This window comes from Felis catus, chromosome A1 (genome assembly GCF_018350175.1).
Source record: "Felis catus isolate Fca126 chromosome A1, F.catus_Fca126_mat1.0, whole genome shotgun sequence".
NCBI classification, from domain to species: Eukaryota; Metazoa; Chordata; class Mammalia; order Carnivora; family Felidae; genus Felis; species Felis catus.
In genome coordinates, this window is record NC_058368.1 from 29,398,290 (window position 1) to 29,413,435 (window position 15,146).

The following is a 15,146-nucleotide window of genomic DNA, read 5'->3' on the forward strand; positions in this document are numbered from 1 at the left end:
TTTTCTTGTTGATTTTCTGTTTAGATGATCTCTCCATTGATGTAAGTGGGGAGCTAACGTCCTTTATAATTAATGTTTATTTATTTTTGAGAGAGAGAGAGAGACAGAGTGCGAGTTGGGGAGGGGCAGAGAGAGAGGGACACAGAATCTGAAGCAGCCCCAGCCTCTGAGCTGTCAGCACAGAGCCCAACGTGAGGCTCGCACACACGAACCATGAGATCATGACATGAGTTGAAGTCAGACACCCAACCGACTAAGCCACCCAGGCACTCCATGTCCTTTATAATTATTGTACCACTATCGATTAGTTCCTTTATATTTGTTATGAACTATTTTATGTTTTGGGGTGTTCCTATGATGGCTGCCTAAATATTTATAATTGTTATATCTTCTTGTTGGATCATCCCCTTTATTATTATATAGTGTCCTTCTTTGTCTCTTGTTACAGTCTTTGTTTTAAAGTCTCTTTTGTCTAATAGAAGTATTGCTACTCCAGCTTTTTTGACATCCATTTGCATGATAGATATTTTTCCATCCCTCACTTTCAATCTTTAGGTGCCTTTATATCTCAAATAAGTCTCTTGTGGGCAGCATATAGACGGGTCTTACTTTTCTTTTCCATTCTGTCACCTTATGTCTGTTGATTGGACCATTTAGTCTATTTACATTCAAAGTAATTATTGCGATACCTGGGTGGCTCCACTCAGGTCATGATCTCATGGTTGTGAGATCGAGCCCTGCTTTGGGCTCCGTGCTGGGTGTGGAGCCTGCTTGGGATTCTTTCTTTCTCTGTCCCTCTCCCTTTCAAAGAACAGATTTTTAAAAAGTAATCATTGACAGATATTATTTATTGCCATTTTGTTACTTGTTTTGTGGTTGTTTCTGAAGATTTTCTCTGACTCTTTCTTGTCATTCTCTCTTTCAAGTTTTGCTGATTTTCTTTAGAAATTTATTTGGATTTCTTTCTCTTTATTCTTCACGTTTATTAGTAGTTTTTGATATATGGTTACTATTAGGTTTGTATATAAATTCTTCTGCATTAGCAGTCTCTATTAAGTTGATGATCATTTAAGTTTGAACTCATTCTTCTTTCCTCTGCATGTTTTAGGTATATATTATTATATCCTTTTTGGGGGTAGTTCCTTGACTGATTTTATAGAGAAATATTCATTTATACTGATTTTGTATTTCCTACCTTTTTACTGTCAGTTTTGGTCTCTCCTATATATATATATATATATATATATATATATATATATATATACACACACACACACACACACACACACACACACCAATTTTTTTTTAAATTTTTTAAAAGTTATTTATTTATATAATCTCTGCACCCACTGTGGGGCTCAAAATCACATGCTCTACTGATTGAGCTAGCCAGGCCCCCCTTTCTACTCAAAGAGTCCCATTTAATATTTCTTACAGGGTTGATTAGTGGTCATGAACTTTAGTTTTTGTCTGGGAAACTCTTAATCTCTCCTTCTATTCTGAATGATAACCTTGCTGAATAAAGTATCCTTGCCTGCAGATTTTTCCTATTCAGCACTTTGAATATGTCATGCCACTTATGGGGTTTCCCTTGTAAGATACTTCTTTTGTTTTGCTTTCTTATTTATTTATTTAATTTACTTATTGAGAGAAAGAGAGAATCCCAAGCTTTCAGCACGTAGAGGCTGACACAGGGCTTGAACTCAGAAACCATGAGCTCGTGACCTGAGCCAAAACCGAGTTGTGTGCTCTACTAACGGAGCCACCCAGGCGCCCCTGTCTTGGTTTTAAGATTTATCACCACTTTTTTTCAATTTAGTTACAATGTATCTTGGTGTGGGTCTGCTTTTGTAGATTTTGATGGGAAATCTCTGTGCCTCCTGTACCTGGATGTGTTTCCTTCCAAGATTAGGGAACCTTTCAGCTATTTCTTCAGATTTTCTACCCCCTTTTTTCTCTCTCTTCTTCTGGGTGTCCCATAATATGAAATTATTACATTTGATGGAGTTGCTAAATTTCCTGTCTGTTCTTGTTTCATGTAATTGTTTTTACTCTCTTTTGTTCAACTTGATTATGTTCCATTACTCCGTCTTCTAGGTCACTAATTTGTTCCTCTGCTTCTTCCATCCCACTATTCATTCTGTCATGCGTGTTTCTTATTTCATTTATTGAGCTCTTTATCTCTGCTATGTTATTCGTATCTCTGAGTTAAGTGTCTCATGTCAGTTTTCTCAAGTCCAGTGAGTATATTGTGGTCATTGCTTTAAACTGGTGTGTTAGATGTATCTGTTTTGCTTAGATCTCTAGCCATGGACTTGTTCTTTGAGCTGGGAAAATTTTCTCTCATTTTGTCTGCTTCTCTGTGTGTTTCTATGTGTTGTCAACTAGGTATTCTGTTCTTAAAAGTAGTGATTATAAACAGGAGGTCCTGGAGTGCCCTGCAGTGCAGTATCCCCTGTTCATCAGAACCTGGCACTGCAGGAGAGTACTTATGTGTGTTGACACCCTGCTGTTGTGTCACTTTTCCTTTCAGTGCAGTTGTCTGCACTGACTCTCTGCATGTTGTGGGCTGTGATTGTTCTCTGTGGTGTTAGTGGGACTCTGGCAGGCCAGCTCTGATGGCCTGTGCCCACAGGGGAACTTGGGAGTGGGAAGCAGTGTTAGCAAAATTTGTGTTGGGACCCTAGTCCTATGCTAGATTTCGCAAAATATTGTGGCAGCTGGGAACTTGTGCACTGGGGCCAAGTGGTGGGTGTTCAAGGTTGGGCATGGGGCAGCGCTGGGTGATTTGCACAGTGGCAGGCAATACCTGGTGGCTAGGCAGGGTGTAAGCATAGCTTTAGCAAAATTTGCACTGAGCCCAGGGACGAGGCCTCCAGGCTTGGAGGGGGAAAGTGCTCTGGAGAACTTGTGGGGATGGTATATTGGTAGTACATTCGGTAGCAAGTGTCTGTGCAGTACCACCTCCTGCAGGTGGCTCTGTTTATGCTCGTGGGTGAGGGAGGAAAACAGTACCTGCCAGCTCCCTCATTTTCCAAATCCCTTAACATGCTCCATACTCGGTAGGAACAGCTCTCCTATTTGTCCCTGGCGTTGTGTAAGCTGCCATTTTTATGTTGCCTCTCCAAGCCAGCTGCTCTGTAAGAGCGGAGACACAGCTATCGCTTGCCCAGTGCAGAGTTGGCTGACTCCAGGATCCAAGTCCCACTGGTTTTACAAACACAGGTTGGTTTTTAAAGCCAACCTTATGGGGATTAGCTTCCCTTGCGTGCGATGGCCTGTATCTCTGCTCTCTCCATACAGGAGAGCTCCCTCTCTCCTGCTGGCAGCCTCCCTCTGCCTAGCTGACCGTCCTGACCTTTGAGAGGCAGCTCCACGTCTATAATTAGCTGTGGTTTGTTCTGCCAGTCTTCAGATCATTCTCTGGTTTATTGACCTGGATATGGATGGTATCTAGTTGTAAATGTGGGACAGGGTGAGCTTGGGGTCCTCTTAATCCACCATCTTCCCAAGCTCCTGATGATAAGGTATGTTTTTTGCATATTTTGTATGAGCTACGTGGGGGTAAAATAAAGTAGCATTCCATTTATGGTCTTATTACTTTCTCCAATTAAGGGCAGTCGAGCACCAAAATGTACTGCTTAGGTAGATGACAAATGCACTATTGAGAACCTAAAATATTTCTTCATACGCTATGTATTCATGAAATACCTAAATAAGTAGACTGATCAAATATAGTCAAATCTCCAAATACTGTTTCACCAATGCTGTTAACTCTGATCAGTATTAGAAAAAAAAATCCAATCCAATATTAATTAACTCATTCATAAAGTTTTTAATAAGCTATCATTTTCTTACATGTACACTAGTAAACTTAAAAAGACAAATATTTACTACCAAACGTTAAATACTGTACAATTTATAAAAAATATAATTTTAAGAATTTGGAGTAATAAAGGGAAGAAACCATCTTCAAATGGATAAAATAAGAAAATCCTAGTTGTTAAGAAATGTAACCAGAAAAGATATTTCCAATTTGTCTAAGGGAATACTAAAACTTTACTGAAGTCAGAGATCATAGTATTTTTGTTCAAGCCTTTATCTACATAGCTTTAAATAAGCCTGAAAAATTACTTTCTAGTATATATAAGGCTGTTTGAAACAGAGTGCATGACTGAGAGAAGGACTATGCTAGCATGTGAAATCATGAAGAACAGGGATATATCTTATTCATCTTTATATCCTCAGCTCCTAGCATAATGCCTAGCTCAAGGCTTGCTGCTTTGAACCAAACTGGGGAAATACACATTTCTACCTTTGGTCCTAATTTCATTCCATATTAAGCACTACATTTAAAGTTCCTGAGTTGCAGTCCTGGTTCTTGGCCCTTAGCCTTAAACTGGGTATGGTAGGCCAACACACATAAACATTCTGTATCAGCCTTTTGACAGAATCCTTAGAACTGAACCATCACGGGCCTGTGAATCTTCTCTTATGTGGTCTGATTCTTATTTCTTGGATAAGTTAGTATCAGTGTGCAAAAGTAATGCATTTTCGGTGCAGGATAAGAATGTGCTTATGAGTAAGAATGGAATAAAGGCCTTGTTTTTCCATGTTTTAAGTAACAGATACATAGCATCTTATATTACGACATAATTAGCATTTTTAGACACTCAATATAATACACTGTATTACAATGAAATGTGGTGGTAGGCTTCCATTTTAGGAGCAAAAATAAGTTTCACATGAAAAAAGATTTATTTTAGATTCACAGAAAATACATTTAGAATAAATCTAAATTTTTAGCATTTAAACAAACACAGAGGAGCTTCAAGATGTATAGTCTCCATGCGGTCTGAAAAGCAGGTACAAAAAGCTCTTTTGCAATTACTGATCATCACCTCGTTGCCTTAAATTTCTAGATTTTCCATTTTCAATTCTTCTCTTTTTAAAGACTGGGGCCACTCCATCTGCCACGATTCCAAGAGAAGTGACTGTTTTTTCTTTAAATACCATTTTAGATTGTCCACCAATATCAGGTTCTGAAGTTGATACACACTCATTTTCAGTGCATGGAAGTTCAAAATCTACCTCCTCACTGAAACAGAAAGAATAAACCATTATTTACTAGACTAAGACAAACCTTTACCTAACCTCTGAGTCCACCAAAAGCCTAGGATCATCTTTCTAATGATAGAAGTTAAAAGTCATTTCAAAGTAGGAAACTTGAAAAATACTATTTGAATACTTGAAAAATATTATTTAAAATACAGAGTACCTATTTAGGAGGATACGTGTCTGGAAAATTCTTTTTATTCTATTCTTTTAAATTCTGTTCTTTTATTCCTTCTGCACAAAGCATGTATCATCATCTGTGCTTATACAGAACTAGCAGTACAAGTTGCAAAGGTGGATATGTGACAGTTATTTATGGAAAACTGGTTTTGCCATGAACTGACAAGGGCTCTGGGGGCTTACAGAGAACATGATGAAAACCATGGAATCCCACTGTCCTAGGGTAGGAGACTCTACATGGCTGTTTGCCTAGCACTCCTTTTCTATCTAAGATCTAGCCACCCACATGATTAGTGAAAGTAATCGGTTGACTAGTCTAGAGATTGGTACCTGATTGACATGAACCTATCACAGTATTCCACCCTCCACACAGTCAACTGGTCCCTGAAGGAGCAACTAAGTCATGCCACACTCATCAGTCCCACCCGTGAGCTTTTTGAACATGGCCCAGAAAGACCATTATGTTTAACTAACTGTTTAGTGGCTGAGAGTGTAAAACTTGTGGGGAACTATTTATCTTCCTATTTAAAGGAATCCTGCAATGGTTGAGAATAAAGGTGGCTTATAGGGAAAAGGAGCAATGAGCAGCAGGGGGAAAGAGAATCCTGCCAATGTTTCAAGACTTGCTCTAGTAACCCCTCAGACTGAGTCCAATTCCTGCCCTTCTCACAGCCTGGTAGGCAGAACCTTCCTGGGAATCTTTGAACTAACAACCTATTTTTTATTTAAGGTAACTTGAGTTTCTATCACTTGAAACCAAAAGATTAACTGGTTAATATTTGTTATAGATTAATTGACCATATAAACACAGGTTTATGTCTGAGTTCTCTATTTTGTTCCAGTGATCTGTGTGTCTATTTTTGTGCCAATACCATATTGTTTTGATTACTACAGCTTTGTAGTATATCTCGAAATTTGGGGTTGTGATATCTCTGGCTATATTCTTTTTTAAGACTGCTTTGGCTATTTGGGGTCTTTTAGGGTTCCATACAAATTTTATTATTTGTTCTAGTTCTGTGTAAAATGCTGTTGGTATTTTGATAGGGATTATATTGTATCTGTATATTGCTTTAATAGTATGGACATTTTAACAATATCAATTCTCCTTAACCCATGAGCATGGAATATCTTTCCATTTGTTTGTGTTGGCTATAACTTAATATATGCTATCAGGTCAATTATCTTAAAAGTACATGAAAACAAATTTGCTTCCCTCTCAGAAAGACTCTGTAGAAAGGCCTGTAAAAATAGTTTTACAAAATCTTTTCATGTCCCATCCTATACACACATGAATAAAAACAGGTTTAAAAAAATAGGTGTCTAGGCATTGTAATAAATATTTTTTAAGATTTTAAGTAATCTCTACATCTACTGTGGAGCTCAAACTCACAACCCTGATATCAAGTCACATGCTCTACCAAATGAGCCAGCCAGGCACCACTAATTTTTTTAAAATGTAAAAACAGTTTGGAAATTTGTTAGTCTTACAATAAAACAAAAACAGAGAATATAAGTATAAAAATAAAATTTCAGGCTAGTAATGGCTAGTTCAAAACTAAAACAAAACTTTTCCACATAACAAACACTTGAGAAAGAATCTATCTTAGATCATAATGTGATAAACATTTCCTCAAAATCTGATGAGGGGATGCAGCAAATAGGGATTCTCACTGGAACTGGTCTTATATCTGATTTGTTTTGAAAACATGCCTTCCAAAACTTTTCTTTACTGTATTAAAAATATATGTTAGGGGCTCCTGGGTGCCTCAGTTGGTTAAGTGGCTGGCTCTCGGTTTAAGCTCAGGTCATGATCTCATGGTTCATGAGTTTGAGCCCTGCATTGGGCTTTGTACTGACAGTATACAGCTTGCCTGGAATTCTCTCTCTGCCTCTCTCTCTCAAAAGAACAAATACTTAAAAAAAAAAAATATATATATATATATATATACACATAATGTATATATTATATAAAATGTTTTATTATATATTAATATGCTATATGAATATAATTATATATAATTGATTATATACATACAGAATTATTATATACATATATAATAAATGCCATTTTTATTTATTTTTACTACTTCTCTATTTTCTCTTAGACTGCCAATGATGGTGCTTTTTCTAAGGTTAGTAGCCCCTGCAGTTGATACAGTATTAATTCTTGGCTTTTATTCTTTTATTACAGGAGAGGAAACTAAGGTTTAAAGAGGTTAAATAACTTGATCAAACTGTTATGTATGTAGAGCTTGGATTAAAACCCAGGCCTTTCTGACCTAAAATCTGTCTTTTTTTCCCCTAGACCACTCTGCTTCCAGATGAAACTAAGAAATTCTATTAGCCAAGGAGAGAAACATTTGAGGAATGAAGTGTAGCAGGGTTTGGTCACTGGAAAAATGAATCTGTATCCAAAAAAATTTGATGTGAGATTCATTTATTTCATTTGAATCTTGGTGCTTCATATTATATTTTGTTAGAGTGATCAAGCTGTAACAGTCTTCTTTTTAAGTTTATTTATTTTGAGAAAGAGAGCTGGGTAGAGGCAGAGAAGGGGGGAGAGAGAGAGAATCTCAAGCAGGCTCTGCACTGCCAGTGCCGAGCTTGATGCGGGGCTTGAATCCACGAACTGTATATCATGACCTGAGCTGAAATCAAGTTGGGCACTTAACCTACTGAACCACCCAGGCGCCCCTAGCATTTCTTAAGGGGAATTATGGGAAAGATAAAATAGAGAAGGGTTCCATCTTTGAAATGATGGTTCTACGAAGTTCCTAAGTGGAGGTTAACAGAAGTGGCAGTAAAGTAGGATATATATCCTTATGACAGATTTAAAAGAAGTTTGTATTTGAAAGAAAAGGTAAGAGACTGCAAGTAAATCTATTACAGAGAAATGTCTATTCAAATAACTTTGGAACAGTTACAAAAAATAATTATACAAGCACTTCCACAAAACCATACTAATTTCCAAATTCAAAATGCAAGAACTGTAAAGGTCATAGTATTTGAACACAACATAATAAAGGTGAAAAAATAAACACCCCTGCCACATGCATATTTTAAAATGTGAAAATTAATTAAAGGAAACTTTTTTTTTTTTTTTTTAAAGGAAATCTCATTTAGAATGGAGTCAGGCCAGCAGGGCAAGCTCTCACAACTTCTCACTTCTCAATTCCAGACCTAAGGGGAAGAGAGGGACTTTGCACAAGGATACTATTTTGCTATCCCAACAGGAGGAAGAAAGGCTTTCCTCCTCCCCCAAGCAACAATCCAGCCAATGAGACACTGACACCTCAGCCAGTGAAAACCCACTATACTTCCAGTTCCCAATTTACTCTAATGGACTTTTTTGTTTATAACAGCTTTCTCAACATCCTGTTTTCCTCTTTATTAAAGGGCATTCCTCTCCTTCCTTCTGAATTCTTGCCTATGGTTTTGCCCTATCTTGTTTGTCCTGGACTGCAATTCTCTAGTATTACTGAATAAACCTTTTTTTTTTTTTTTTTTTTGCTGGTAAAATAACTGGCAATCTTATTTATTTTTAAAAGTTTATTTTGAGAGAGTGAGTATGGGGGAGGGGTAGAGAGAACAGGAAAGAGAGAATCCCAATCAGGCTCTGTGTCATCAGCATGAAGCCTCACATGGGGCTCAGACTAATGAACCATGAGATCATGATCTGAGCCAAAATCAAGAGACAGAGGCTTAACCAACTGAGCCACCCAGGTGCCCCTGGCAGTTTTATTTTTAAAGTCAGCATTACTTGATGATCAAAAATGAGATCTAGTGAAGACCTTCAACAACTCTAAGGCTGGTGAGCGAAGAGATGACGGTATCTACAGAGCCAACTGGGTACGCTGTCTTCTCACCACCTACAGAGTTTGAAGGTAAGTTTTCTCCTGGATTTTGAGTGCCCTGTTTTGTGTTTAAGCCTCCAGGCTTCATTTGCAATCTGTTTTCAGGCCTTGTGTTTTTGTTTTTTCAATCTTTGAGAGTACTTGTGTGGCCTTCGGTCTGACTCCTTTTAGGACACGAGACTCTTCATGATGAAACCATGCTGGTCTCTGGCTTGACTCCTGCCTGGAACCAGACTGTGCCTACTGAAACTGTTCTAGCCTTTGGTCTGACTCCTTTTTAGAACCAGACTGTTCCTGTTGGAACTGTGCTGTTTATTTTTTTATTATTTTTGTAAATGTTTTATTATTTATTTTTTGGGAGAGAGAGAGAGAGAAAACGAACAAGCGGAGGAGGGGAAGAGAGAGGAAGACACAGAACCCAAAGCAGGTTTAGGTTCTGAGCTGTCAGCACAGAGCCTGATGTGGGGCTCGAACTCACAAACTGCAAGATCATGACCTGAGCCAAAGTTGGACGCTTAACTGACAGCCATCCATGCGCCCTGAAATTGTGTTTAGAAATTTCTTTCTGCTCTAGAGAAAAGCCTCTAAGAAATGGGAGAACAGTTATCAAAATGCTTGAGGGTACCCCCCACTTCTCCTCATGTTTCTGGGACTCTGGCTGGTTTTATGTTTAAAATTTAACGTTCTGGAGTGCCTGTGGCTCACTTGAGCATCTTACCCCTGATTTCAGCTCTGGTCATGATCCCAGGGTGGTGGGATCAAGCCCTGCATTGGGCTCTGCACTGAGCATGGAGCCTGCTTAAAATTTTCTCTCTCCTTCTACCCCTCTCCCCAATTCACTCATTCTCTAAAATAAGAACAAAAAAATCCCACGTTGGGCTCTATGCAGATAGTACAGAGCGTGGGACCCATTTCAAGTTCTGTGTCTCCCTCTCTCTCTCTGTCCCTCCCCCATTCATGCTCGCTCTCTCTCTCAAAACTAAACATAAAAAAAAAAAAGGATCTCTTATTGGGGTGCCTGGGTGGCTCAGTCAGTTAAGTGTCTGATTCTTGACTTCAGCTCAGGTTATGATCTTGCGGTTTGTGGGTTAGAGCCCCATGTCGGACTCTGTGCTGGCAGGGAAGAGGCTGCTTGGGATTCTGTTTCCCTCTCTTCTCAAAAAAAAAAAAAAAAAAAAAAAAAAAAAATCTATCGTCTTCATGCATGTATATTTATAACTAAATGGATCAACTTAGCCAAAAGTAATTTTGAACCTCAATGGCTATTATGGGAAACTTTTAATCTTCACAAACTTGTTTTACTCAAAATTAAATTAGAAAGCTGTGACTTGCAGAAAAACAAAAACACAACTGACTGGGATGCCTATTTTATTTTTTATTAAAATTTTTATTACATACAGTATTAGTTTCAGGTGTACAATACAGTGATTCAAGAATTCTGTATAGTATTAGTTTCAGGTGTACAATACAGTGATTCAAGAATTCTGTATGTTAGTGCTCATTGAGATAAGTGGACTCTTAATCCCCTTTACCTGTGTCATGCACCGCCCCTCCTGCCCATCTCCTCTCTGATAACCATCACTTTGCTCTCTAGTTCAGAGTCTGGGTTTTTTTTGGATTGTCTTTTATTCCTTGTTCATTTGTTTTGTTTCTTAAATTTCACATATGAGTGAAATCATACAGTATGTGTCTTTCTCTGACTTATTTCACTTAGCATTATATCCTGTAGATCCACCCACGATGCTGCAAATGGCAAGATATCATTTTTTAAATGACTGAATACTATTCCATTGTATGTATACACAACCTCTTCTTTATCCATTCATCTACTGATGGACACTTGCATTGCTTTCATAGTTTGGTTATTGTAAGAAGTGCTGCAATAAATATAGAGGTGCATATATCTTTTCCAATTAGTGTTTTTGTATTCTTTGGGTAACATCCAGTAGTGAAATCAGTGGATCATATGATAGTTTTATTTTTAATTTTTTGAGGAATCTCCATACTATATTCTACTGTGGCTGTACCAGTTTGCAGGAATCAACAGTTTTTCTCCACATACTCACCAACAGTTACTGTTTGTATTTTAGTTTTCAGCCATACTGACAGATGTGAGAGATTTCTCATTGTGGTTTTGATCTGCAATTCCCTGATAAGTGATATTGAGTATCTTTTCATATGTCTGTTGGCCATCTGTTGGTCTCTTCTGGAGAAAAGTCAGTTCATGTCTTCTGCCCATTTTTTAACTGGAATATTTGTTTTGTTGAGTTGTATACATTCTTTGTATATTTGGATATCCTTTATCATATATGTAATTTGCAAATATCTTCTCCCATTCAGCAGGCTTTCATGTTCCTTCGTTGTTTACTTTGCAGTACAGAAGCTTTTATTTTGGTGTAGTTTATTTTTTGTTTCACTTGCCTCCGTAGACCTATCTAGAAATTGTTACAGCTAATGTCAGGGAAATTACCGTCTGTGCTCTCTTCTAGGATTTTTATGGTTTCATGTCTCACATTTAGGTCTTTACTCCATTTTGAATTTATTTCTGTGTATGGTGTAAGAAAGTGGTCCAGTTTCATTCTTTTGCATGTAGCTATCTAGTTCTCCCAACACCATTTATTGAAGAGACTTTTTTCCATTGTATATTCATTCCTCCTTTGTCAAAGATTAATTGACCATATAATTGTGGGTTCATTTCTGGGTTTCTATAACGTTCTATTGATATATGTGTCTATATTTGTGACAATTCCATACTGTTTTGATTACTACAGGTGTGTGGTATATCTTGAAATTTGGGGTTGTGATACCTCCAGTTTTGTTGTTTTTTCAAGACTGCTTTGGCTATTGGGGTCTTTGTAGTTCCATACAAAGTTTAGTATTTATTTTAGTTCTGTGAAAAATTCTGTTGGTATTTTGATAGGGATTGCATTGTATCTACAGATTTTTTTTTGTTGTATGGACATCTTAACAATATTTGTAATGTCTTTCTATTTGTGTGTGTCCTCTTCAATTTATCAGCGTTTCATAGGCTTTTTTTTTTTTTTTTCCAGTGTTTCATAGTTTTTGGGAGTTTAGTTCTTTTACTTTTTTGGTTACGTTTACTGTTAGGTTTCTACTATTTTTTGGTGTAACACTAAAAGGAGTTTTTCCCCTTAACTTCTTTCTGCTACCTCATTATGTGTATAGAAATGTAACAGATTTCTGAAAAACATTTTTTAAGTAGGTTCCACACCCAACATGGGGCTTGAAGTCATGACCCTGAGATCAAGAATTGCATGCTCCACTGACTGAGCCAGCTAGGTGCCCCGTATTTCTATATATTGATTTTGTATCCTGTGACCTTAATGAATTCACTTACCAGTTCTAGTAGTTTTTTGGTGGAACTTTAGTGTTTTCTACATATAGTATCATGTTATCTGCAAACAGTGAACATTTTACTTCTTCCTTTCCAATTTGAATACTTTTTGTTTTTGTCTAATTGTTGTGTCCAGGACTTTCAACAGTATGTTGAATATAAGTGAGTGGGGACATCCTTGTCATTCTCCTGATCTTAAGGGAAAAGCTCAGGTTTTCACCACTGAGTATGATGTTCACTGTGGGGTTTCCATACATGGCCTTTATTATGTTGAACTATGTTCCCTCTAAACCTACTTTGTTGAGGGTTATCATGAATAAATGTTGTACCTTGTCAAATGCTTTTTCTGCATCTGTGCAGATGATAACATGCTTTTTATCATTCCCCTTATTGATGTGATGTGTCATGCTGATTAATTTGGGAATACTAAACTACCCTTTCATCCTCAGAATAAATCCCACTAGACTGTGAATGATTTTTAAAATGTATTGTAGGACTCAGTTTGCTAATATTTTGTTGAGGACTACTGCATTTATATTCGTCAGAGACATTGGACTATCATTCTTTTTTCTGCAGTGTTTTAATCTGGTTTTGGTATCAGGGTAATCCTGGCCTCATAGTATGAATATGCAACTTTTCCTTCCTCTTCTGATTTTTGGAATAGTTTGAGAAGACTAGGTATTAATTCTTTAAATGGTAGAATTCACATGTGAAGCCATCTGGTCTTGGACTTTTGTTTATGGGAGGTATTTTGATTACTGATTCAATTTCATTTCTGGTAATTGGTCTGTCCAAATTTTCTATTTCTTCCTGACAGTTTGGGAGGTTATATATATGTTTCTAGAGATTTGTGTGTTTCTTCTAGGTTGTCTAATTTGCTGGCATATAATTTTTTGTAATATTCTCTTATAATCCTTTGTATTTCTGTGATGTTGGTGGTTATTTCTTTTCACTGCTGATTTTGAGGTTTTTTTGTTTTTTTTTTTTGATAAGTATGGTAAAAGGTTTATTTTGTTGATCTTTTCAAAGAATGAGCTCCTGGTGTCATTGACCTGTTCTACTGTATTTTAAGTTACTATTTCATTTCTGCTCTAACACTTAAAACTTCTTCCGTCTACTGGTTTGGATTTTGTTCTTCTTTTTCTAGCTCCTATAGGTATGAGGTTGTTTATCTGAGATATTTCTTGCTTCTTGAGGTAGGTCTGTATTGCTATAAACCTCCCTCTTAGAACAGCTTTTGCTGCATCTCAAAGATTTTGGATGATTGTATTTTCATTTTATTTCTATGTTATTTTTTATTTCCTCTTTAATTTCTTGACTGACCAATTCATTGTTTAGTAGCATGTTATTAAATCTCCATGTATTTGTGCTCTTGCCAGGTTTTTTCTTGTGGCTTTTAGTTTTAAAGCACTGTGTTCAGAACAGATGCATGGTATGACTTCAATCTTTTCCATGAGAGACCTGTTTTGTGGCATAATATTTATTCTGGGGAATGGTGTATGTACACTTGAAAAAAGTGTGTATTCAGCTGTTTTAGGATGGAATGTTCTGAATACATGTGTCAAATCCACCTGGTGCAATGTGTTATTCAGAGCCAGTGTTTCCTTGTTGATTTTCTGTTTGGATGATCTATCTGTTGACGTACGTGGGGTGTTAAAGTGCCCTACTTTAGGGGTACCTAGGTAGCTCAGTCAGTTAAGCGTCTGACTTCAGCTCATTATCTCATTGTTTCTCATTGAATCTCTCCTCACAGGGTTCAAACCCTGTGTTGGGCTCTGTGCTGACAGCTCAGAGCCTGCTTCAGGTTCTGTGTCTCCCTCTCTCTGTCCCTCCCGTTCACACTCTGTCTCTCAAAAATAAATAAATGTTAAAAAAAATTTAAAGTACACTACTATTAATGTATTACCTTCAATTACTTTCTTTTTGTTATTAACAGTTTTATGTATTGAGGTGCTCCTATTTTGGGTACATAAATATTTACAAGTATTGTATGTTCTTGTTGGACTGTCCCCTTTAGTATTATATAGTGTCCTTCTTTGTCTCTTGTTACAGTCTTTATTTTAAAGCCTATTTTGTCTGATACATGTATTGCCACCTGGGCTTTCTTTTGACATCCATTTGCATGATAAACATTTCCCTATCCCTTCACTTTGATTCTGGTGTCTTTAGGTCTGAAATGAGTCTCTTGTAGGCAGCATATAGATGGGTCTTGCTTTTTTATCCATTCTGTCACTCTATGTCTTTTGACTGGAGTTAGTTCATTTGCATTCAAAGTAATTATTGATAGGTATGCGTTTATTACCATTTTGCTACTTTTATGGTTGTTTTTGTACTTCTCTGTTCCTTTCTTCTCTTTTTTTCTCATGATTAGTTGGCCTAAGTGATATACTTGGATTCCTTTCTCTTTAGTCTTTGCATATCTATTACTGGTTTTTGAGTCATGGTTACCATTATATATATATACATGGATATATATATATAATGGTAATTTGTGTGTGTATGTGTATATACACGTGTGGGTGTGTATATATCTTCTGCATGTAACATTCTATATTAAGTTGATGGTCACTTAAATTTGAACCTATTCTTTACCCTTCTCTCTCCCATGCCCATATTTTAGGTATATGGTTCATAATTTATGT

The 15,146-nt window shown here is 37.0% G+C and overlaps 1 protein-coding gene and 1 long non-coding RNA gene across 5 annotated transcripts in view; one reads left to right on the top strand and one right to left on the bottom strand.

Moving 5' to 3' along the window:
• LOC123384317 overlaps window positions 1–8,890 on the top strand; it is a 37,894-nt gene extending 29,004 nt beyond the window's left edge. Inside the window, exons 2-3 of the long non-coding RNA XR_006595208.1 lie at window positions 7,401–7,427; window positions 7,601–8,890. This is a non-coding gene — a long non-coding RNA (uncharacterized LOC123384317). The remainder of the gene's footprint in view (window positions 1–7,400; window positions 7,428–7,600) is intronic.
• WBP4 (WW domain binding protein 4) overlaps window positions 1–15,146 on the bottom strand; it is a 76,999-nt gene that overhangs the window by 5,750 nt on the left and 56,103 nt on the right. For 3 of the 4 annotated variants that reach the window (XM_045053691.1, XM_011289664.3, XM_045053696.1), the window contains one exon: window positions 4,736–5,098. The exons of the other annotated variant lie outside the window; for it this stretch is intronic. In XM_045053691.1, coding sequence (XP_044909626.1) covers window positions 4,888–5,098 — 211 coding nt within the window. In that variant the 3' untranslated portion in view covers window positions 4,736–4,887. Of the gene's footprint in view, window positions 1–4,735; window positions 5,099–15,146 lie in introns of those variants that run through there. 4 annotated transcript variants of the gene reach the window in all.